The following is a 25,000-nucleotide window of genomic DNA, read 5'->3' as shown; positions in this document are numbered from 1 at the left end:
TCCTCCCTCTCCCCTCCTCCCTCTCCTCTCCTCCCTCACTCTCCCCTCCTCCCTCCCTCTCCCCTCCTCCCTCACTCTCCTCTCCTCCCTCTCTCCCCTCCTCCCTCTCCTCTCCTCCCTCACTATCCATCCTCCCTCTCCTCTCCTCCCTCACTATCCCCTCCTCCCTCTCCTCCCTCCCTTCCCCTCCTCCCTCTCCCCTCCTCCCTCCCTCTCCCCTCCTTCCCCTCTCCTCTCCCCTCCTCCATCCCTCTCCCCTCCTCCCTCTCCCCTCCTCCATCCCTCTCCCCTCCTTCCCTCCTCTCCCCTCCTCCCTCCCTCTCCCCCCTCTCCCCTCCTTCCCTCTCCTCTCCCCTCCTCCCCCCCTCTCCCCTCCCTCTCCCCTCCCTCATCCTCCCTCTCCCCTCCTCCCTCCCTCTCCCCCTCTCCCCTCCTCATCCCTCTCCCCTCCTTCCCTCTCCTCTCCCTCCTCCATCCCTCTCCCCTCCTCCCTCTCCCCTCTCCATCCTCTCCCCTCCTTCCCTCCTCTCCCCTCCTCCCTCCCTCTCCCCTCCTTCCTCTCCTCTCCCCTCCTCCCCCCCTCTCCCCTCCCTCTCCCCTCCCCTCATCCTCCCTCTCCCCTCCTCCCTCCCTCTCCCTCCTCTCCCCTCCTCCATCCCTCTCCCCTCCTTCCCTCTCCTCTCCCCTCCTCCATCCCTCTCCCCTCCTTCCTCTCCTCTCCCCTCCTCCATCCCTCTCCCCTCCTTCCCTCTCCTCTCCCCTCCTCCCTCCTCCCCCCCTCTCCCCTCCCCTCATCCTCCCTCTCCCCTCCTCCTCCCTCTCCCCCTCTCCCCTCCTCCTCCCTCTCCCCTCCTCCCTCCCTCTCCCCTCCTCCCTCCCTCCCTCTCCCCTCCTCCCTCTCCCTCCTCCATCCCTCTCCCCTCCTTCCCTCTCCTCTCCCTCCGCGTGTAGCTTTATGCCAAGCAAGCAGTGCAAAAATTTACCGTAGTGGCATGCAGTAATGCGCCTTTCATTTTCCGCCGCCCACGCCCAGGTCGCGCGGAAATAGGCTGTCTATTGCCATTCTCTTTGACAAACTCTAACCTTAACCAGCTCCTTAACAACGCTTAAACTTACCGTTCTAACCTTAACCAACTCCGAAACAATGCCTAACCTTAACCATAGAAATTATATTGCCATTCTCTTTGACAAACTCTAACCTTAACCAGCTCCTTAACAGCGCCTAAACTTAACCGTTCTAACCTTAACCAACTCCGAAACAATGCCTAACCTTAACCTTAACCATGCCTAACTAGGGATGTCCCGATCACGTTTTTTTGCTCCCGATCCGATCCCGATCATGTGATTTTGAGTATCTACCGATACCGATATTTCCCGATCCGATCAAAATTATTTTTTTTATTTTTTTTATTCCACAAACATGACCATGTTCACGTCTTAAACTCATACTGAGGCCTTAGTTTTGGTTTTAAATTGCATATCATCATTCATTTATTTATTGTCACACAGAGCAGAAGAATTTTGCCAAAACAAACCAATAGTATCCAGCTGCAGAACAGCAGACCAGCCACACTCTCAGACCCAAACGCATTTCCTTTATACATCAAATGATTTATGAAGTTAACTTTTCACCTGGATAACGTCAACATTCAGGGTGAATGTAATGTGAGAAATTGGGATAAAAAAAATTTAAATAAAAATTATTTGGGTCTGAGATTGTGGCTGGTCTGCCGTTCTGCAGCTGGATACTATTGGTTTGTTTTGGCAAAATTCTTCTGCTCTGTGACAATAAATAAATGAATGATGATATGCAATTTAAAACCAAAACTAAGGCCTCAGTATGAGTTTAAGACGTGAACATGGTCATGTTTGTTGAATAAAAAAAAAAAAAGTAAAAAAAAAAAAAAAAAAAATCGTTTTTTTTTTTTTTTTTTTTTTTTTGCCGATCCCGATCTTCGGAAAATCACGTGATCGGCCCCGATCCCGATCACGTGATCGGATCGGGACATCCCTATGCCTAACCTTAACCGGCGAAAGAATACACGTTAAAAAAAAATCACGTTAAAAAATATTTTCGATGGGATTCGAACTCGCCAGCAAACAAGCCATAGGATCCACAGCCATGTGTCCTTGCCAATTGAGCTATTGCTAGATACTGGATTAGGGGCGGTGACTTATATATATTGAGCTCCGCTCGTGTCGGATCTCATGCGCATGCGCGGGCACCTCGCGCGAGCACGCCGGCGCACGCACGCACCTGAGCGAGCACGCCGCCGCCGGTGCACGCACGGTAGCATTTGTCTGAAAAGAAGGGCGCTTTACCGCACTAGCGTGCGGTGACGAATGCGGAAGCATTTTTGCACTGCTTGCTTGGCATTAACGTACAGGCCTCCCCTCCTCCCTCCCTCTCCCCTCCTCCCCCCCTCTCCCCTCCCTCTCCCCCCCTCCCTCCCTCTCCCCTCCTCCCTCTCCCCTCCTCCATCCCTCTCCCCTCCTTCCCTCTCCTCTCCCATCCTCCCTCCCTCTCCCCTCCTCCCTCCCTCTCCCCCCTCTCCCATCCTCCCTCCCTCTCCCCTCCTCCTCCCTCTCGAGATACAACGGACGTTTCTCAGATCCTATCCCTTTTCATCTTCCTCCCTTAAATTATTATTACTCTTGACTCTGTTTTTGTTTTTAATCCCCGGATAATTCGCTCCTCGGCCAAAGTGTGTCGTTTCACAGGACAACGTGGTTTTATTGTTTCATATTTGGCAGCATGGACTGTAGACTGGATTTATCTACCGTCTCTATATAGTACATACTGTATAGTAGGGCTGACCTTCGAATTTTGAAAAATATATATATTTATTTATTATTATTATTATTATTATTATTATTATTATTATTATTATTATTATTATTATTATTATTATTATTATTATTATTATTATAATATATATATTTGTTGGGACTTGTACAGCACTTTGTTCAACTTTGTCAGTGCTGTAAAGTTTAAACCTTTTAAAATCTTAGACAAACAAAACACTTTGCTTTCATGAAATATTGTAAGCCGTCATTTGAGGCTTTATAAAAGCAGCACAATGAACACAAATCTGTCAGTGCCGAGTCCGTCATCTTAAATAACAAACAGCATTGCTTGTTAACAAAGAGAGGCAGAGTTGAATTTGCAAAAAAAATAAAAAAGAAAAAAGAATATAATATATAGTTTTTAAAAATGTATTTTTACCCGTTTTCATTCAGACGACTCATTCTGTAAAACAGAGAGGAGTTGTTCGTCCGACACTTAACCCTTTCACTGCCACACGACAGAAGGTTAACCCTTTACTATCACACAACCGACGGCGATGCTCCATCCGCGGAGCTAATGATGCTAATGATGGAGCATCGCTGTCGGTTGTGTGATAGTAAAGGGCTAACCTTCTGTATTGTCACAGTGAAAGGGTTAACCTCACAGATCTCCTGGACCAGGGCTCGCCCCAGCCAGGATGGACATAACTAATAGAGACGAGGCGTTATTGACTTGATTTGGAAATAAACTGGCAGCTACAGCAACTGTCACATATATGCCTTCTGTCGTGTTCTCTTGTGGTTCGCTGTACATTGCCGTTCCAACAAACAGGGCTCGCTCTGTGTCCTAGAACCCATAATTGATGTTGTCGATGTTTGGACTGAGACCTTTTTTTGATTATTAAAAAAGAAAAATCAACTATAATTGCATTGCTTGAACGACTGTACTGTAGTTGTCCTGTAGGGTGGGGTGGGTGTTTAATACGTTACCTGTAATAGTTATAGGGTGGGGTGGGTGTTTAATACGTTACCTGTAATAGTTATAGGGTGGGGTGGGTGTTTAATACGTTACCTGTAATAGTTATAGGGTGGGGTGGGTGTTTAATACGTTACCTGTAATAGTTATAGGGTGGGGTGGGTGTTTAATACGTTACCTGTAATAGTTATAGGGTGGGGTGGGTGTTTAATACGTTACCTGTAATAGTTATAGGGTGGGGTGGGTGTTTAATACGTTACCTGTAATAGTTATAGGGTGGGGTGGGTGTTTAATACGTTACCTGTAATAGTTATAGGGTGGGGTGGGTGTTTAATACGTTACCTGTAATAGTTATAGGGTGGGGTGGGTGTTTAATACGTTACCTGTAATAGTTATAGGGTGGGGTGGGTGTTTAATACGTTACCTGTAATAGTTATAGGGTGGGGTGGGTGTTTAATACGTTACCTGTAATAGTTATAGGGTGGGGTGGGTGTTTAATACGTTACCTGTAATAGTTATAGGGTGGGGTGGGTGTTTAATACGTTACCTGTAATAGTTATAGGGTGGGGTGGGTGTTTAATACGTTACCTGTAATAGTTATAGGGTGGGGTGGGTGTTTAATACGTTACCTGTAATAGTTATAGGGTGGGGTGGGTGTTTAATACGTTACCTGTAATAGTTATAGGGTGGGGTGGGTGTTTAATACGTTACCTGTAATAGGATTCTGTTACGTGTGATTCCGTCTTGTTCATTCAGTACAAAGCCACACAATGGGAATGCATAGACTCCCTGTATTTTTTTAAAATAAATAATTGTATGTATTTAACCAGTGTATGTAATATTTAATTCAGTTGTACAGCACATGGATGCATTACATTCACTCGAGCTCGAAGGGGAACATCACCCAAATGAAGAATACCAATATGTTAATCCCACGGTCTAGGAAAGTTCACTCAATAGTTGTGAACTCGAGCTCGAAGGTAAGTAATTAAACTTGTGACGTCATCGGGTATGAACTTGTGACGTCATCGGGTATGAACTTGTGACGTCATCGGGTATGAACTTGTGACGTCATAGGAGCTGCCCCGTTGACGCTGAATGGGAGACTGATTCGGAGCGACGTTTGTTTGAGTTTTTATTCTATAGTATTCTTCTCAGTTCTGAAACAGAAAATAATAATAATAATAATTCATTACATTTATATAGCGCTTTTCTAGACACTTAAAGCGCTCCCCACAATGTAGGGTGGAAATGGCCTCCTTCACCACCACTGGTAGAACCCAACCTTGGGCTACAGGCTCAATGGCTGCCATACACTGGCACCAGGCACACATCACACTACACACTGACTACCATACACTGGCACCAGGCACACATCACACTACACACTGACTACCATACACTGGCACCAGGCACACATCACACTACACACTGACTACCATACACTGGCACCAGGCACACATCACACTACACACTGACTACCATACACTGGCACCAGGCACACATCACACTACACACTGACTACCATACACTGGCACCAGGCACACATCACTACACAGTGGCTGAACGGCTCAGGAGACAGGGATTGATATCAGCCAATTAATGGGGGAGGGATGATTAGGTGGCCTTGATGTCAGAGACCTGATTGGGAATTTGGCCAGGAACGTCGGGGGAACCCCCTACTCTTTGCGATAGGCGTCCTGGGTTCTTTAACGACGAGATTCAGTCAGGACCTCGGTTTAGCGTCTCATCCGAAGGACGGCACACAAAATGTACCCGTATGCACGGAACATCCCTGTGGGTGCTCTGTGTCACCTATGAGGTGTTTCCCAGTTCATCATCTACGGTGCAGCTCCAGACTTGATGACGTCCCACGTTTGTGTTTATTTACTCTAGTCTTTGGATTTGGGAGAGTGGTTTGTTTTCACTAATATATCTGGACTGTCTAGATATGACAAGACAGGAATAACATTGTATGAATTCTTAAATTGTGCATAGTTCCCCTTTAATATTCCACAGACGAACACAGAGCGGGAGATTGTGACTCGTGGCACATGAAGGCGGTGAGGTTCCTCATAGAACAATGAGTTGAACCCGTTAACACACATGAAGGCGGTGAGGTTCCTCATAGAACAATGGGTTGAACCCGTTAACACACGTACAATAAAAAAAAAGGGATATAACCTCTCACTTTTACACACGCTTCACTGTGCAAGCAAATTCATCTCATTGGTCACTAGTTTTTTTGACCCATCTCAAACTCCACCCTCAGTGGCTGTGATATATTAGCTATATAGCTATTTAACACTTAAAGGAACACGCCAAGATTTTGTGAAATTAGCTTATCGTCTTCTCCAGAGAGAGAGACAAGAAGATAAGATAGCTTTCTACTGAACGCACAGAGAGGAAACTGGTCTCTATCTTCTTGTCTCTCTCTGGATAAAGACGGTAAGCCAACATTCCCAACATGTTGGCGTGTTCCTTTAACATACACAATGCGGCCGAGAGCTGCCAGCAAGGCTACAATCAACTGGTCATGGCTACAGGGCAGTGTGGTGCAGCGGTGCAAAGCTTGCAGGGAGGTTCATCACTGGGTCCTGAGAGAAATAGAAGCAGCGTTTGTCTCTTTCTTAGACAAGGGGGGCAATGCTACGGGATCTTCCATCATGTCTTTGTGGAATACTCGTACCATACTTCATATTGTCCATGTTCTTTGGGGAGCTATATATACACTGTATTGTATCATGTCGGTACTACACTGTGGTCCGTTTCATGGACACATCTGTCCCATGTATGTCAAACACTAAAACGCTAGAGTTCAGGGTTCCAGCCCTGAGCTTTGGGGGGAGGGGCTTACTATTTACACCAAGGCGTCACTCACATCCTTTTCTCCATCAGATAAACCCAATGGAAGGAAGGTCAAATGTTCTGCCGTGATGTCATCGAACGGGAGCTCCGCCCACAATGGTATTCAAGAAACGCAGTTTCGACTCCTTCCGTTTTCCACTTCCCTCACAAAAAAAGCCAAAGTCCCGGATGATACTTTCGATTGGTAGAACAAACAACCACTCAAATTGTATCCAATGGCGTTTGTCGGTTGATGATTTGTTGGAGAAATGCCTGTCAAAATGGCGTCGACGTCTTTCATTCAAATGGCTACTCTCCTTAAATAGGAGCCGACAAATGAGTTTTTTTGCATTTAAATGTTCCCCCAAGTCTCGACTACAACCGTGTGAAACCACTCCGTTTGGGACATTTGCGTTTTTAACCAAAAGGACGATGGGTGCGCCGTCACCTATTAGGAATTCAATGAGACTAAAGCGGCGCAAACGTTCTCTCTGCTATTTTACGCTCCTCTCTGAGCTCAAAGGGCCGTTTTCCGTGATCCATTATAATGGATTATAGTGGGGTCAAGTGATTACAGGAAGTTGCTGTAACAATCTTTTTAATGTTGCCACTAAAAACATTTCAAATTTATTTTATGTTGTAGACCATCTCACAGAGGTGGAATATGCTATTTAAATAAATATAGGCCAGATTCTTTTAAAGAGTATTTTTGGTGACGGCAGACGTTTGACCTCCCTACCTTACGGGAGAGGGGCTACTGTTCACACAAGGCTGTCCCCATTCTGTTCCCATCACATAAACCCCACGTTAAAGAAAGAAGATCTCCAGTGATGCCAGCGTTTAAAAACACACAACAAATGGTTGTTTTACACATAGCCGCCTACGGAGTGAACAAACAACGTTCCTCAGGAATCAAGAATAAAACCTTAATCGCTTTTTTACAGGCAGCGCTGTGTGGCGTTCGCCATGGCTCCTGTCCGGTCCAAAGGCCGCTGGCGGTGGTCAAAATGATGGTCAGATAGTAAGAAAGGTTTTTGTTTTTTGCTAGGGATCCATTTGCATATTAGGAGGCCTCAGGGGACGTTCCGCCTCCGGAGGTTAGGAGGAGCAGGGAGCGTAGAGATACGACGGGACTCGCACCCACATCTCACACCCAGGTCTCAGGCTGATTCCTGGGGCCTTTCGGCTTCCCGAAACGTAACCCGAATCCTGGAAGACAGAGAGAGGGATATCTTTTATTTTCACGAATATGACTGATATGAATATGATGTCAAAAACCAGAGATATGGGAATGACAAGCGGTGTGAATGATGGAGAACACCTACCGAACTTGAAGGGGGAGGTGGAGGCCCCCCCGTAAGAGGCTGGCAACCCCGGGTGAACAGGTGGAGGTGCCGGTGGCGTCTTTGCTGAGAAGACAATTCACACGTGTCATCGCTAATAGACCACAGCAACAAAAAGCGGGGGGATAAAATGAATGAATGTTCATTAGAGCCTTGTTGATTAGAGCCTTGACGTAAGTGGTTGTAGCTACGGCGCTGTGGGCGTGCTGGAGATCCAATCGAGTAGACTTTCTTATACACCCGAGTCTCCTGAACACGGAGAGACCGATCCCAAGTCGATCGGCACTTTCTCTGCCGAAATATATACGCTTTTCTGCACCTACTCCCCAATCTGCGCATTCGCAGATTGCGCAGGGATGGTCTCTGGACCAATGTGCGCATGCAGAGTTTGCTACAGCCGTAGCTACAACCACTTACATCAAGGCTCTAATAAACGTTCATTCATTAGATCCCCCGCGCTCTGCCATGAGCTCCATGTAATGCAGAAGTGCAGTGGTCTATAGACCTACTGGATCTCAAACACTGCTCTCTTTTCTTGATCTTCCGATCACAACCGCTCACAACTGTTGACAAAGTTTGTCCAGAGGGAACTTTCTTTCTTTCTTTTCTTTGTGAGGGAAGCAACCTTCTTTCTGTTCGAGGGAAGCAAGCTTCTTTCTGTCCGAGGGAAGCAACCTTCTTACTGTCCGAGGGAAGCAACCTTCTTTCTGTCCGAGGGAAGCAACCTTCTTTATGTCAGAGGGAAGCAACCTTCTTTCTGTCCGAGGGAAGCAACCTTCTTTCTGTCCGAGGGAAGCAACCTTCTTTCTGTCAGAGGGAAGCAACCTTCTTTCTGTCCGAGCGAAGCAATCTTCTTTCTGTCCGAGGGAAGCAACCTTCTTTCTGTCCGAGGGAAGCAACCTTCTTTCTGTCAGAGGGAAGCAACCTTCTTTCTGTCAGAGGGAAGCAACCTTCTTTCTGTCCGAGGGAAGCAACCTTCTTTCTGTCAGAGGGAAGCAACCTTCTTTCTGTCCGAGGGAAACAACCTTCTTTCTGTCCGAGGGAAGCAACCTTCTTTCTGTCAGAGGGAAGCAACCTTCTTTCTGTCAGAGGGAAGCAACCTTCTTTCTGTCAGAGGGAAGCAACCTTCTTTCTGTCAGAGGGAAGCAACCTTCTTTCTGTCCGAGGGAAGCAACCTTCTTTCTGTCAGAGGGAAGCAACCTTCTTTCTGTCCGAGGGAAGCAACCTTCTTTCTGTCAGAGGGAAGCAACCGTCTTTCTGTCCGAGGGAAGCAACCTTCTTTCTGTCAGAGGGAAGCAACCTTCTTTCTGTCCGAGGGAAGCAACCTTCTTTCTGTCCGAGGGAAGCAACCTTCTTTCTGTCCGAGGGAAGCAACCTTCTTTCTGTCCGAGGGAAGCAACCTTCTTTCTGTCAGAGGGAAGCAACCTTCTTTCTGTCCGAGGGAAGCAACCTTCTTTCTGTCAGAGGGAAGCAACATTTGTGATCGGAGGATCAAGAATTTCATAACAAAATATATTGTGTTACTTACGTTTTGTTTTGTGTCTGAAGAAACTCTGAGAAGAGGAAGAAAAAACAAAAACAATGGATTAGAGCGGAACACCTTCCGTTTCCATTAACTCAATCTGCGCCATCCATGTATATGTACACGTTTACCTGCCATGCGTTGAACGGCAATCACATTATTAGATCGTTTGATCTTTTTCCTTTGAAGTTTTCAATCAATCAATCAATCAATACACAGAGCCACACAGATCGTTACCTTTGACCTGGACTTTGTCCCCTTGTGTCTGTGTGACCTGTCCTCCGAGGGGGCAGTGTCCAGGGACGCCCTGCGTCTCGTATCAGGCTGGCCAGCCTCAGCTGAGAGAGACACGAGGGTGAGGTGGGAAACAAAACAACACTTTCTGAGAACCAGACCCTAATCAAATGTTCATGGATTTGTAAAAACTGAAATCCGTTTTGATTTTCGAAAAGAAGTTTGTCATCCAACCAGAGAGCAAATGTAACAGTAAAGTGCAACAGTGATATACAATGTACAGGTGATTAAATTCACTACCGCACTACCAAACGCTTAACCCTTTCACTGCCACACTACAGAAGGTTAACCCTTTCACTGCCACGTGACAGCAGGTTAACCATTTCACTGCCACACTACAGAAGGTTAACCCTTTACTATCACACTAGAGATGGGTAACCGTCTGTAGTGCGATAGTAAAGGGTTAACCTTCTGTATAGTGTGGTAGTGAAAGGGTTAAACTGGGTATAAAATAAATAAATAGGTACTAAAATCAGTGATTACATTTATTGTCGGCGCACAAGTATGAAGTACGACGAAATGAAGTCTAACCGGAGTGATATGAAAGTGAAGCGATGTGAAGCCTGTCAGTGAGAGTTAATATAGTGAAGTATTCAGGGGTGTAAAGTACTTGAGTAATTGTACTTTGTTACAATACTTAAGTACTGTTTTGGGGGATTTGTACTTTACTCAAGTATTATTAGGTTTGTATACTTGTACTTTTACTCAATTACATTTCAGAGGAAAAAAACATACTTTTTACTCCTTACATTTAAAATGCAGACCTACAAAGTACAAAGTACAAGTCTCGCAGGTCCAACCATTTTAATTAGTATAGTTGTTTCTCTGGCCAAACTAACGCTAACGTTATTAATCCTGCGGCCGCACTTTATTTAAAAACAACCAATCAAATCCCCATCAATGGACAATGAACCCGCCCATACCCATGCTGATTGGTCCTTGTGCAAGACTAGAAAGCGGGGATCTTTGATTAAACACCTGCTATCAGAAGAATAAGACAGTCAGAAATTTTTTTTTTACTTTTACTTTTGAGTACATTTAAAAGTAGAAACTTTTTTACTTTGACTCAAGTGTGTTTTTAGCCAGATACTCTGACTTTTTCTTGAGTACGATTTTGAGACGGTACCCATACTTTCACTTAAGTATCATTTCTGGGTACTTTTTACACCCCTGGAAATATGTGAAGCCTGTCAGTGAGAGTTTGTTTATTAATTGTCATAGTAAAATACTATTTATTCATGATTTGTGGAGCTCCCTCTGGTGTTGTGATCGTGGTATTCACTGACCTTTGGGAAGTATTTTGACATGTACATGGGTACCTTGGTCGTGTAGTGTATCTTGTAGACCAGGCCCATTGCAAGTTGCTGTACTCTGTCGTCTACTCTAAGCCATCCTAGGTTGTCAAAGTGGGCAGGGGTGAGGTGGGTTCTAGGAGTAAGGTCAAGCAGTAGTCTGACCAGTTTGTTTTGAGATGTTTGTAATCTTGTTTTGTTAGAGGGTGGGAAGCCGGTGGGTGGGTCCTGGTCGTTGTAAACAGCGACTCCTACAGTTCGGTCGGGGGGCCTGCACAGCGAGGGAAGGATCTAAGAGAGGTAGTGTGACCTTCCACACGTTACACTCCCCCAGTGAGAGTCCGCGCTGCCAGGTGAAAAGAAGCGGTGGGCTGGCTACACATGTGTCGGAGGAAGCATGTGATAGTCTCCGCCCTCCCGGACCGACGGTAGGGGGTAGAGTGCGCAACGACCAGGAAGGGGACTGGGAATTGGCATAACGACTAACATTGGGAGGGGAGAAAAACGGAAAAAGAAGGGGGGAAAAGAGAATACAAAAAAAAGTGTCTAAAGTGAGTAAAGTGGGTGTTGAGGTGAGTTAATATAGTGCAGTATGTGGTCCCTCTGTCGGCTGCTACTCACCACTTCCTCCCCCAGCCCGGCCCGTGGGGGGGGCAGCCGGGCCCGTGGGGGGGGCAGCGGGCTGCTGCGCTGCAGACGGAGGCACTGCCAAGAAAAACCACAAAGATAAACTACTGACCCACATACACACACCTGCCTCTGGTAAACACAGCGGGCTGCGCTTGTGTGGTAAACAAGGGCGCCACCCGGAGGTATGGATGAGTACTGCTATTACACTGTTCTTACAAGTTATGCTATATTATATATTTATATGAGTTAAAATCATATAAACGATTTTTATCTGTTTTGTACTTATGGACTGATTATGGAATATGTATTTTATGGTTGGAGAATAAATATCTGACTTATGAATATTGAGTGAGCTTTCATTCACTTGTTTTGTTTGTTGTGATGTTTTCTTGTGAGTACTTCAATGTTTGTGGTTTTATATAATTTTTATTTTTTTTCTCCACTTTTTCTCCTCTTTTTCTATTTTCCCAATTCCACTGTGCCAATTCTCCCCTGTCTTGAACGTTGCTCACATATGCCCCCCACTGGCCGGTTGTAGGGAGTATAGAAGCCTTGAATCACGTGTCCCCTCTGATACACGAGGAGGCAGCCTGTCACATCTTTTCACCTGCCAGCGCGGACTCTCATTGGCGAGGTGTAATGTGTGGGAGGCTCATAGATAAGGCTAACATTGAAGTCAAGTCAAGTCAAGAGTTTTATTTGTCACAGCATACGAGTATACAATGAAATGCAGGTGGTCTTGCCCGCAACGACGTGCATAATACAATAGTAATAACATATAATAGAATCCAATAGAATGACATTGTGCAATAAAACAAGTAAACAGAGTAGGGCATATCGGTATATGTACATGAGTTATTTACAGAGCATGGTAGGACATGCTAGGTCCTGTGGTAGTGCAATACACTGTTAGCTACGGAATGTATGTGAATACAGTATAGACCCCACATTTAGCTGTATTTAGGTACGGGGGAAAAGTACGGATTTGGGGCTTTAAAGTGGAATTCATACACATGAAGTCATCCGTCAAGATGGCATAGATTACGCAAGCAGCTGTCTGGCACACGACGACAGTTTTCAGTGTCTCAGTGTCTCTGTGTGTCTCTGTGTTTCAGTGTCTCAGTGTCTCAGTGTCTCTGTGTCTCTGTGTCTCTCTGTCTCAGTGTCTCAGTGTCTCAGTGTCTCTGTGTCTCAGTGTCTCTCTGTCTCTCTGTCTCTCTGTCTCTGTGTGTCTCTCTGTCTCAGTGTCTCTGTGTCTCAGTGTCTCAGTGTCTCAGTGTCTCTGTGTCTCAGTGTCTCTGTGTCTCTGTGTCTCAGTGTCTCTGTGTCTCTCTGTCTCTCAGTCTCTCTGTCTCTGTGTCTCAGTGTCTCAGTGTCTCAGTGTCCTCAGTGTCTCTGTGTCTCTGTGTCTCTGTGTCTCTGTGTCTCTGTGTCTCTGTGTCTCAGTGTCTCTGTGTCTCTATGTCTCTATGTCTCAGTGTCTCAGTGTCTCAGTGTCTCTGTGTCTCAGTGTCTCAGTGTCTCAGTGTCTCAGTGTCTCTGTGTCTCAGTGTCTCTCTGTCTCTGTGTCTCTGTGTCTCTCTGTCTCTGTGTCTCTGTGTCTCTGTGTCTCAGTGTCTCTCTGTCTCTGTGTCTCAGTGTCTCTGTGTCTCTGTGTCTCTGTGTCTCTGTGTCTCAGTAATGGTGCAACAGTGTAGGAGAATGTGGAACTGAAGTGAAGTCCTTCAGTTCTTTCTGTGCGTCTTTGATCGCAACACTTTATAACTAGTTAATTCAGAACGGGGGGGGGGGGGTTGTAGCTGCAGAGCTCAGTCATGAGGTAAAAACAAGTAAATAAATAACCACATCAAAGCTTACCTTGTCTTGAACTCTTCACTCGAACACTCTGGGGGGAACGTTTGAGAGGGCATGAATGGGTTAATTAGATTAGATCCAAATGTATTGTCATCATGCAGCACAAGTACAGTATTGTCATCACGCAGCACAAGTACAGTAGTGTCATCATGCAGCACAAGTACAGTAGTGTCATCATGCAGCACAAGTACAGTAGTGTCATCATGCAGCACAAGTACAGTAGTGTCATCATGCAGCACAAGTACAGTAGTGTCATCACGCAGCACAAGTACAGTAGTGTCATCATGCAGCACAAGTACAGTAGTGTCATCATGCAGCACAAGTACAGTATTGTCATCATGCAGCACAAGTACAGTAGTGTCATCATGCAGCACAAGTACAGTAGTGTCATCATGCAGCACAAGTACAGTAGTGTCATCATGCAGCACAAGTACAGTAGTGTCATCATGCAGCACAAGTACAGTAGTGTCATCATGCAGCACAAGTACAGTAGTGTCATCATGCAGCACAAGTACAGTAGTGTCATCATGCAGCACAAGTACAGTAGTGTCATCATGCAGCACAAGTACAGTATTGTCATCATGCAGCACAAGTACAGTAGTGTCATCATGCAGCACAAGTACAGTAGTGTCATCATGCAGCACAAGTACAGTAGTGTCATCATGCAGCACAAGTACAGTAGTGTCATCATGCAGCACAAGTACAGTATTGTCATCATGCAGCACAAGTACAGTAGTGTCATCATGCAGCACAAGTACAGTATTGTCATCATGCAGCACGTGTAACATTGTAGCGGTGTCTACTTATGCCAGACAGGGCCAAAACCTGCCAATGCAAATCAAATAACTTTTAATTGGTTAATTAGGCCTATAGCTCGGCATAAGACTGTACCACATAAAGGTAGACAAATAACTTAATTAATAGTAGGCCTAGACTAATTAGTAAGCAAAATCATAGGTTAGTTTGCAACAATGTATCAATCAATATTACCTTTTCATAACTTCATAATCACAAAAAGAGTCATGCTCAATTCAAAATCAAAATGTCCATGTATTGGATTCAATTCAAATCATAAGCAAACATTTCACAAAAACAAACAATTCATGTTCAGTCCAGCATGTGTGTTAAATTTCAATAAACCAGTCGGGTCACTCAGTTCAGGTCAGCACAACGCTAAAACCAGGCCGGTCACCCGCCTTACGACCAGAGCGAGCCGAGGCCAGGAGTCTGCCACGCACATCCTCGGCCACCAGAGGAGCTGGCGGGGGAACCAGGGCCGGAACCAGGGCCGGAACCCGGCCATCTCACGGGAGATGGAGGCTCAACGGCCCCTCGGCGAGGCACACTCACCACCGGCCTGCCTGCCACGACCGCGGAGCCCGAGACGCCCCACGACGCACGGAGGACGCTGCGATAGTGAATTGGAAAGCCCTGGGTCTCCTCTCCTCATAATGACTACAAACAAAATGGCGGTGCATCGATATTAGCTAGTTTCTGAATACATTTCCTAAACTCATTGGTAAACAAACATATTGCTGAAAATATACACTATGACTGCTGTTTTGACAGGGTTAGGGTCTTTACTCTTGGCTACATAAAAAAAAAAAAACGCAACATTAATTCATACAGTCTGTAGAGATGGATTTATGGCGCGATGTCATTTGCGGTCCGCCGGCTAAAGAGGTTTATCAAGACGTCAATCATCAAAGATCAGATTGGCAAAACGGCTGATTTAAGGTGAAACGGAAGGGGCCCCCAAATTTTTCTTTTTGTCTATATAGGGCCCCAAAAAAGTCTCGACCCGGCTCTGTGTGATGGACAGCGTGTCCGTTAAGGTCTCGACCCGGCTCTGTGTGATGGACAGCGTGTCCGTTACCTTGCTCCTGCCCATGACCGCGTCCAGGAAGCTCTTGGGCTGAGAGGACCCCGCCCACTCTGAAGACGTGCCTATCCTCTGAGCAGGCTCTGTGAGGCCCGCCTGCAAGGTCTGGCTCCGCAGGCAGGGGGCAGCGTTCTCACGCGCTGGAAGGGCACAGAGCCGGTTTAAAACATTCAAGTTTCAGTTTCTTTATTAGTTGTCATAGAAAAATACAGAATACTTTTATATCAAATGCTTTTTTCTGTTCTGTTCCTGAGAGTGTGCTAGATAAAAATAAAAATAGATAAGTATATGTGACGTACCTGGGTACGTGGGTTGGTCATTACCATTATTACTGTATTTATGACACCTTCTGAACATCAGGTTAGTATATTTAATGTGTTATGTTTTGTATGTGATGTGTGTGTGTGGAACATGAGAGCTAATGATGTCTTTTTTCTCTCCCTGTCAGGTGCTGCCCATTCCTACTGAAGAGTGCTGATTGCCTAATGAATGACAGCTGATGGCAATCACATCAGGAGGGATGGGTAGCCAAATACCTGACAGCACACACACGTCTCGGCGCCTCATTCTCAGTCAATTGCTCAGTCTTTGAGTAGAGTGAGGTTGCCATTGTGCTTTACATGTTTGTGGGAGATATATATATTGTTGGCCACCTTGGATTCATCCTACACTGTGAGCGGCATGGGTAGAGTGGTGTTTCTATGTTTAAGAAGGTGAGCTTGTACGTTTAAGTATATGTATGTAGATCTTGTTGGCCTTCCTAGATTTCATCCTAAGCCGTGAGCTGTACGGTTAGAGCGGTGGTTTATCCCACACTCCAGAGATAGGAGGTGGATTGGTGTTCATCCTAAACTGGAGTGGCATGGTTAGAGTGGTGTTTCTTTGTTTGTCCAGACTGGTTTAGTATTATACTTCCCTTGTTTGTTCTCCCCTTATACCTCTCCCTGTTTGTTAATTGTTTGTGGGTTGTTTTTTCCCTTTGTGGCCGATCTAACCATCAGTGGAGGTTTAAATTCCTACCCGGCATAATAAATATCATTTACTAATTTTGGAACAACGTCTTGTGTTTGTTATTACCTGCCTGCCCGGGACTATTTTGAAAACATTTACTGAGAGAGGCTGTTTCTGTTCATGTACAGCAGGGATCGGCAATAGGCGGCCCGCGGGCCGAAATGGGCCCGCCAGCAATAATTTCTGGCCCGTCAGGTTATTTTGAGAATATGATGTTTATTTTACGCGCAGGAAATATTCACTCGTTGTGACGCCAGAGTGTCTTTTGAAGCTGTATCTATCTATTCATCATATCTATGGCTGTCACTATAGCCAATTGAAATGCTAGAAATGGTCACATGGACTGGGAGAACCAATGGAATTTCACTTTCACTTCCGCGTTTGGCATGCCGGCGAGGCGAGCGAACGTTTGCAAAAACAAAACAAACGTCTTTGAATAACTTCTTTGCAATGCAACGGGGAAATATGATGAGCCAGAAGAGGAGCTTACGACCTATAAAGCTTATTTTAATAAACAGGTGTCATTCTTAAAATACGGGTTTATCGCAACAGGTAACTCTTGCAATAAGCAACCGGTGACTCTCGCTTGTTGACATGGCAACACGAGCAAGCAACTGTTCAAGTTGGGTGGGCATTCAACGCGAGTGGACATTTAACATGTTATTAACATGGATTTTGGAGGACCGAAGCAGAAACAATATCAAGTCCAGGGCAGGGCTGCCTGCATTATGCCGGTGAGTGTTGTGTTTTAATAATAATAATAATAATACATTCGATGTATAATACACCCGCTGTGGTGCTTAAAATCAAATGCACCCTACTGATCTCGATTTATAATGCGAGCACCTGCATTAAAATCAAATTACTGATCTGTTCATGTGTAATGCACTGTCTGAGAGGCACTTTATAATAGAAAAAAGACAGTGCAAACATGTATATGTCGTTTTTTTTTTACAGTTAAAAAATGTTCACTTATCATTGGCCCGCCACACAATGGCTTGGGGAAAATTCGGCCCGTGGGCAAATCTAATTGGCGACCCCTGATGTACAGCCTGCTCCAGATACTCTTCAGGTGCGGTCGTTAGACCTTCGTACATGACAGTATAAAATAGAAAGTCAAAAGTACGTAAACAAGTGTAAACAAAAGTGTTCAATATACATATATACAATATACAATACAGAGTAGGGGGAAACTATTTGTAACTGAGTTACAATACAATATACAGTACATTCTGTCAACCGGTCCTGTGCCCCCTCCTCTCTCAAAGACGTCCGACAGTGTGCTTTATCGGTTTTGGCCGGGGGAGTTTGTGGAGGGGGGGGGGGGGGGGGTTGTAGACATTATTCAAATAAAGATGTTTGCTTGCTGATTGTTGTTAATTATTATAATTTTTTGTTTTGTTTTTGTTGGTTGATGACGAAGATCAGCGATAAATGTAAGATGATGCACTGGGTTAGGGCATATAGCTTCAGCCCTAACCTCGCTCCCAGTTTTATCTCCTCCGTGAGATAAAGCACTACGGCCGAAAGTGTCTATGGAGTAGAATGTCCCGGTGTATGTACTTCCCCTGGAAGCTGCCTCCGAACGGACCAAACTTTTCCCGAATCCTGTCGGCAAACAAGCTAGAACGTCCCGGTCATGTAGTGAATTCTTCAGGCAAAGCCGCTGCAGTGGCTTAAAACGAGGAAATATTGTGCACTTCACACGTTTCTATAATTGTTTTGTTGAAACCGGAAAGCCTGTAGCCGGTACTTCCTGTACTTCAGTTTACACACTTTAGGAGGCGTATCTCGTCCAGCCTACTTCTGCCCTAACCTTTTTGGCCAACTTGTAAATTGATTTGTGTATGTCATTTTTTGTGAATGCTAAATGGCTCGAAAAAAATGTCCTTCCTTCCTTCCTTCCTTCCTTCCTTCCTTCCTTCCTTCCTTCCTTCCTTCCTTCCTTCCTTCCTTCCTTCCTTTCCTTCCTTCCTTCCTTCCTTCCTTCCTTCCTTCCTTCCTTCCTTCCTTCCTTCCTTCCTTCCTTCCTTCCTTCCTTCCTTCCTTCTGATCTCAGCCTGAGTCTCCCTCCTGACCCCCTCCCTCTCTCTGACCCCCTCAGTCTCCCTCCTGACCCCCTCAGTCTCCCTCCTGACCCCCTCCCTCTCTCTGACCCCCTCCCTCTCTCTGACCCCCTCAGTCTCCCTCCTGACCCCCTCCCTCTCTCTGACCCCCTCCCTCTCTCTGACCCCCTCAGTCTCCCTCCTGACCCCCTCCCTCTCTCTGACCCCCTCAGTCTCCCTCCTGACCCCCTCCCTCTCCCTCCTGACCCCCTCCCTCTCTCTGACCCCCTCCCCCTCCCTCTCTCTGACCCCCTCCCTCTCCCTCCTGACCCCCTCCCTCCTTCCTTCCTCCCTCTCTCTGACCCCCTCCCTCTCTCTGACCCCCTCCCTCTCTCTGACCCCCTCCCTCTCTCTGACCCCCTCCCTCTCTCTGACCCCCTCCCTCTCTCTGACCCCCTCCCTCTCTCTCACCCCCTCAGTCTCCCTCCTGACCCCCTCCCTCTCTCTGACCCCCTCCCTCTCTCTGACCCCCTCCCTCTCTCTGACCCCCTCCCTCTCTCTGACCCCCTCCCTCTCTCTGACCCCCTCCCTCTCTCTGACCCCCTCCCTCTCTCTGACCCCCTCCCTCTCTCTGACCCCCTCCCTCTCTCTGACCCCCTCAGTCTCCCTGACCCCCTCCCTCTCTCTGACCCCCTCCCTCTCTCTGACCCCCTCAGTCTCTCTGACCCCCTCCCTCTCTCTGACCCCCTCCCTCTCTCTGACCCCCTCCCTCTCTCTGACCCCCTCAGTCTCCCTCCTGACCCCCTCCCTCTCCTTGACCCCCTCCCTCTCTCTGACCCCCTCCCTCTCTCTGACCCCCTCAGTCTCCCTGACCCCCTCCCTCTCTCTGACCCCCTCCCTCTCTCTGACCCCCTCCCTCTCTCTGACCCCCTCAGTCTCCCTCCTGACCCCCTCCCTCTCTCTGACCCCCTCCCTCTCCCTCCTGACCCCCTCCCTCTCTCTGACCCCCTCCCTCTCCCTGACCCCCTCCCTCTCCCTGACCCCCTCCCTCTCTCTGACCCCCTCCCTCTCTCTGACCCCCTCCCTCTCCCTGACCCCCTCCCTCTCTCTGACCCCCTCCCTCTCTCTGACCCCCTCAGTCTCCCTCCTGACCCCCTCCCTCTCTCTGACCCCCTCCCTCTCTCTGACCCCCTCAGTCTCCCTCCTGACCCCCTCCCTCTCTCTGACCCCCTCCCTCTCCCTGACCCCCTCCCTCTCTCTGACCCCCTCCCTCTCTCTGACCCCCTCCCTCTCTCTGACCCCCTCCCTCTCTCTGACCCCCTCCCTCTCTCTGACCCCCTCAGTCTCCCTCCTGACCCCCTCCCTCTCTCTGACCCCCTCCCTCTCTCTGACCCCCTCCCTCTCCCTCCTGACCCCCTCCCTCTCTCTGACCCCCTCCCTCTCTCTGACCCCCTCCCTCTCCCTCCTGACCCCCTCCCTCTCTCTGACCCCCCTCCCTCTCCCCCCCTGACCCCCTCCCTCTCTCTGACCCCCTCCCTCTCCCTGACCCCCTCCCTCTCCCTGACCCCCTCCCTCTCCCTCCTGACCCCCTCCCTCTCTCTGACCCCCTCCCTCTCTCTGACCCCCTCCCTCTCTCTGACCCCCTCCCTCTCTCTGACCCCCTCAGTCTCCCTCCTGACCCCCTCCCTCCCTCCTGGACCCCCTCCCTCTCTCTGACCCCTCCCTCTCCCTGACCCCCTCCTCTCTCTGACCCCCTCCCTCTCTCTGACCCCCTCCCTCTCCCTGACCCCCTCCCTCTCTCTGACCCCCTCCCTCTCTCTGACCCCCTCCCTCTCCCTGACCCCCTCCCTCTCTCTGACCCCCTCCCTCTCTCTGACCCCCCTCCCCTCTCTCTGACCCCCTCCCTCTCTCTGACCCCCTCAGTCTCCCTCCTGACCCCCTCCCTCTCTCTGACCCCCTCAGTCTCCCTCCTGACCCCCTCCCTCTCTCTGACCCCCTCCCTCTCTCTGACCCCCTCCCTCTCTCTGACCCCCTCCCTCCCTCCTGACCCCCTCCCTCTCCCTGACCCCCTCCCTCTCTCTGACCCCCTCCCTCTCTCTGACCCCCTCCCTCTCTCTGACCCCCTCCCTCCCTCCTGACCCCCTCCCTCTCTCTGACCCCCTCCCTCTCCCTGACCCCCTCCCTCTCTCTGACCCCCTCCCTCTCTCTGACCCCCTCAGTCTCCCTCCTGACCCCCTCCCTCTCTCTGACCCCCTCAGTCTCCCTCCTGACCCCCTCCCTCCCTCCTGACCCCCTCCCTCCCTCCTGACCCCCTCCCTCTCCCTGACCCCCTCCCTCTCCCTGACCCCCTCCCTCTCTCTGACCCCCTCAGTCTCCCTCCTGACCCCCTCCCTCTCTCTGACCCCCTCCCTCTCTCTGACCCCCTCAGTCTCCCTCCTGACCCCCTCCCTCTCTCTGACCCCCTCCCTCTCTCTGACCCCCTCCCTCTCTCTGACCCCCTCAGTCTCCCTCCTGACCCCCTCCCTCTCCCTGACCCCCTCCCTCTCTCTGACCCCCTCCCTCTCTCTGACCCCCTCCCTCTCTCTGACCCCCTCCCTCTCTCTGACCCCCTCAGTCTCCCTCCTGACCCCCTCCCTCTCTCTGACCCCCTCCCTCTCTCTGACCCCCTCCCTCTCTCTGACCCCCTCCCTCTCTCTGACCCCCTCCCTCTCCCTGACCCCCTCCCTCTCCCTCCTGACCCCCTCCCTCTCCCTGACCCCCTCCCTCTCCCTGACCCCCTCCCTCTCTCTGACCCCCTCCCTCTCTCTGACCCCCTCCCTCTCTCTGACCCCCTCCCTCTCTCTGACCCCCTCCCTCTCTCTGACCCCCTCAGTCTCCCCCCTGACCCCCTCCCTCTCTCTGACCCCCTCAGTCTCCCCCCTGACCCCCTCCCTCTCTCTGACCCCCTCAGTCTCCCTCCTGACCCCCTCCCTCTCTCTGACCCCCTCCCTCCTGACCCCCTCAGTCTCCCTCCTGACCCCCCCCCCCCCCCCCCCCCCCCCTCAGCCACTGACCCTTTACTGCGTTACCTTCTACGTTGCGGACGCCGTTATCCAGAGGGATTCAAAACAAATGCAAACAGTAATTCTGCACAAATTCTAATGTCATAGCAAGTAGTCGGTAACAGCAGTACTAGGCAGGATAAGATAAGATAAGATGAGATGACCCTTTATTGATCCCCTCGGGGAAATCCGGGTGTCAAAGCAGCGTGGGGGGGGGGGGGGGGGGTGGTACAGGGGGGGGGGTACAGAGCTTCACAGTCCTATACAGTCCAGTATCTATACACACTATAGATACAGATACAATAAAATAATATAAAAAGTACAAACACAAGATAGGCCAGTGATATGAGTCTCTAGTACAAACACAAGATAGTCGGTCCGGTGATGTGAGTCTCTAGTTCTCAGGTCCAGAGTTGTGACAGTGATAGTTAGTAGCTGTTACTAAATCAGTTCTGTGACCAGAACCATGTCTCCGTCCAGCTGCCCAGTCAGTTCTGTGACCAGAACCACGTCTCAGTCCAGCTGCCCAGTCAGTTCTGTGACCAGAACCATGTCTCCGTCCAGCTGCCCAGCCCCCCCTCATGCTCGCCTACTGGCCTGACTGTCCTTATTGTGATTATGTGGTTATGTGTGATTTATGATTATGTATATGTGTGCATATGTGTGATTATCATAATCATATGGTGTGCCTGCCATATGTGTGTTTATACATTTACATTTTTTTTTTATAGATGCACAAAATGCCTAGAGAGTGAATGTACAGAATAATATTCAGAAAACATATTATGTTTTAAACTGTTTTTATATTAGCTTTAATATCCGTCTATTTTTCTGTTTCTTTTCTGGCTTAAACATCTAGCCCAGGGACTAATGTTGGCATATTTACAGTTTTAATTTGTATTCATTTATAAATGTATAAACTGTTGATTGATATGCACTGTCCCTGATCAAATAAACTGAGTAAACTAAACTAAACTAGTACCAGTTAATTATATTGTTTACCGTTTATGTTTCCTCATATTTTTATATTGAGTTAATTACTGTATATTGTTTACACTTTTAACTTTTTTCCTCGTATTTTTATATTCAGATACAATTTTTATTACCTATATGTATGTCTTTCTACTGTTTTATTACCCTGCCCATACCTGTACCTCCCCTCCCCCTCCCCCATGCTGCTATGACGCCCCACTTCCCCCAAGGGGATCAATAAAGGATCAATAAAGGAATATCTTATAGTTATAAACATTGATCAATAAAGGAATATCTTATCTTATAAACAGTGATCAATTAAGGAATATCTTATCTTATAAACAGTGCCCGGTCAAAACCCCTGAGAACAGGGAGCTTAAAATAAAGATAAGATAAGATAAGATATTCCTTTATTGATCCCCTTGGGGAAATTCGGGAAGGCAGTCTACAATGGATCAGTACAATGGCTGCTTTTTTTTTGGTAAATGGCTGCTTTTTTTATATAACGCTTTTATCCATTCACTCACACATTCACACACCAACGGCGGAGTCTTGCTCAAGGACACATCGACAAATCGCCCCTGGTACAAGTAGGACAATTAAGTGTTTGTGATGGAATTACACTCTCACCTCTCTCACTGACCAGGACAAAGGACTCTGGGGTCCTCTCTGGCAGGGGCGGAGTCAGGCTCTCACACAGGGGCGGAGTCAGGCTCTCACACAGGGGCGGAGTCAGGCTCTCACACAGTGCGGTCCTCTCTGGCAGGGGCGGAGTCAGGCTCTCACACGCTGTGGTCCTCTCTGGCAGGGGCGGAGTCAGGCTCTCACACGCTGTACACACATAGACAGGAAGTGATCATCAACGACAGCCAGTCTCCGTCTCGGCCACTTCTCCTTAACCCTTTCACTACCACACTACAGAAGGTTAACCCTTTACTATCACACTAAACTGCTGTTGTGTGGCAGTGAAAGGGTCAACCTTCTGTGTTGTCGCAGTGAAAGGGTTAACCATTTGGTAGTGCGGCAGTGAAAGGGTTAACAAACTCCTGAATAACCACCTCCCTTTGTGCGTCAACACATTTGCATAGATTCTGATATTAGGCATATGGTTTGTAAATCGACACTTTACAATTTTACACTTATTACTATACATTTCTGTATATTTTAGAATGTATATACAGGACCATATTTTGTGTAGTAGAGTGTGTAGTAGAAGTAGAGGCTTACTTGTGTAGTTCAGCTTTACTCTCAAGCTCTGTAAGAAAGAGGACAGACAGGTGAGACAGACAGACAGACAGGTGAACAAGACAGACATGTGAGACAGACAGACAGACAGACAGACAGACAGACAGGTGAGACAGACAGACAGACAGACAGACAGACAGACAGACAGGTGAGACAGACAGACAGACAGGTGAGACAGACAGGTGAGACAGACAGACAGGTGAGACAGACAGACAGATAGGTGAGACAGACAGACAGAGAGACAGACAGGTGAGACAGACAGACAGACAGACAGACAGGTGAGACAGACAGACAGACAGGTGAGACAGACAGACAGGTGAGACAGACAGACAGGTGAGACAGATAGACATACAGACAGACAGACATATAGACAGACAGACAGACATACAGACAGACAGACAGGTGAGACAGACAGACAGATAGACATACAGACAGACAGACAGATAGACAGACAGACAGACAACATACAGACAGACAGACAGGTGAGACAGACAGGTGAGACAGACAGACAGATAGACAGACAGACAGACAGACAGACAGACAGACAGACAGACAGGTGAGACAGACAGACAGACAGACAGGTGAGACAGACATACAGACAGACAGACAGGTGAGACAGACACACAGACAGACAGACAGGTGAGACAGACAGACAGACAGACAGGTGAGACAGACAGACAGACAGACAGAGAGACAGACAGACAGACAGACAGGACAGACAGACATACAGGTGAGACAGACAGACAGAGAGACAGACAGACAGACAGGTGAGACAGACAGACAGACAGACAGACAGACAGGTGAGACAGACAGACAGACAGGTGAGACAGACAGACAGACAGACAGACAGACAGACAGACAGACAGACAGACAGACAGGTGAGATAGACAGACAGACAGACAGACAGGTGAGACAGACAGACAGGTGAAATAGACAGACAGACTGACAGACAGACAGACAGACAGACAGACAGACAGACAGACATACAGATAGATAGACAGACAGACAGACAGACAGACAGACAGACAGACAGACAGACAGATAGATAGACAGACAGACAGACAGACAGACAGACAGACAGACAGACAGACAGACAGACAGACAGACAGACAGACAGACAGGTGAGACAGACCAATGGATTGTGCAAAAATACAAAATAATAAAATAGAATAGACATGAAAAAAAAGTATATATATACGTATAAAATACAATGATAAGCGTAAGGAATAAAAGGTAATGAGTAATAAATATACAGTAAT

The 25,000-nt window shown here is 47.9% G+C and overlaps 1 protein-coding gene across 1 annotated transcript in view; it reads right to left on the bottom strand.

Moving 5' to 3' along the window:
- Positions 1–7,372: 7,372 nt before the first annotated feature.
- The window catches only part of ptpn22 (protein tyrosine phosphatase non-receptor type 22), a 67,585-nt gene continuing 49,957 nt past the window's right edge, over positions 7,373–25,000 (bottom strand). The window contains exons 19-27 of the mRNA XM_084313295.1: positions 23,724–23,751; positions 23,127–23,327; positions 15,422–15,567; positions 13,549–13,576; positions 11,683–11,766; positions 9,713–9,813; positions 9,482–9,506; positions 7,936–8,019; positions 7,373–7,819 (exon numbers count right to left, since the gene is read on the bottom strand). Of these exons, the coding sequence (XP_084169421.1) occupies positions 7,758–7,819; positions 7,936–8,019; positions 9,482–9,506; positions 9,713–9,813; positions 11,683–11,766; positions 13,549–13,576; positions 15,422–15,567; positions 23,127–23,327; positions 23,724–23,751 (759 nt within the window). The 3' untranslated portion in view covers positions 7,373–7,757. The remainder of the gene's footprint in view (positions 7,820–7,935; positions 8,020–9,481; positions 9,507–9,712; positions 9,814–11,682; positions 11,767–13,548; positions 13,577–15,421; positions 15,568–23,126; positions 23,328–23,723; positions 23,752–25,000) is intronic.

Source organism: Notolepis coatsorum, assembly GCF_963971535.1.
Source record: "Notolepis coatsorum genome assembly, chromosome: 4".
In the NCBI taxonomy this organism is placed as follows: Eukaryota; Metazoa; Chordata; class Actinopteri; order Aulopiformes; family Paralepididae; genus Notolepis; species Notolepis coatsorum.
The sequence above is the reverse complement of the archived record's forward strand: the minus strand, read 5'-3'. Positions and strand labels throughout refer to the sequence as shown.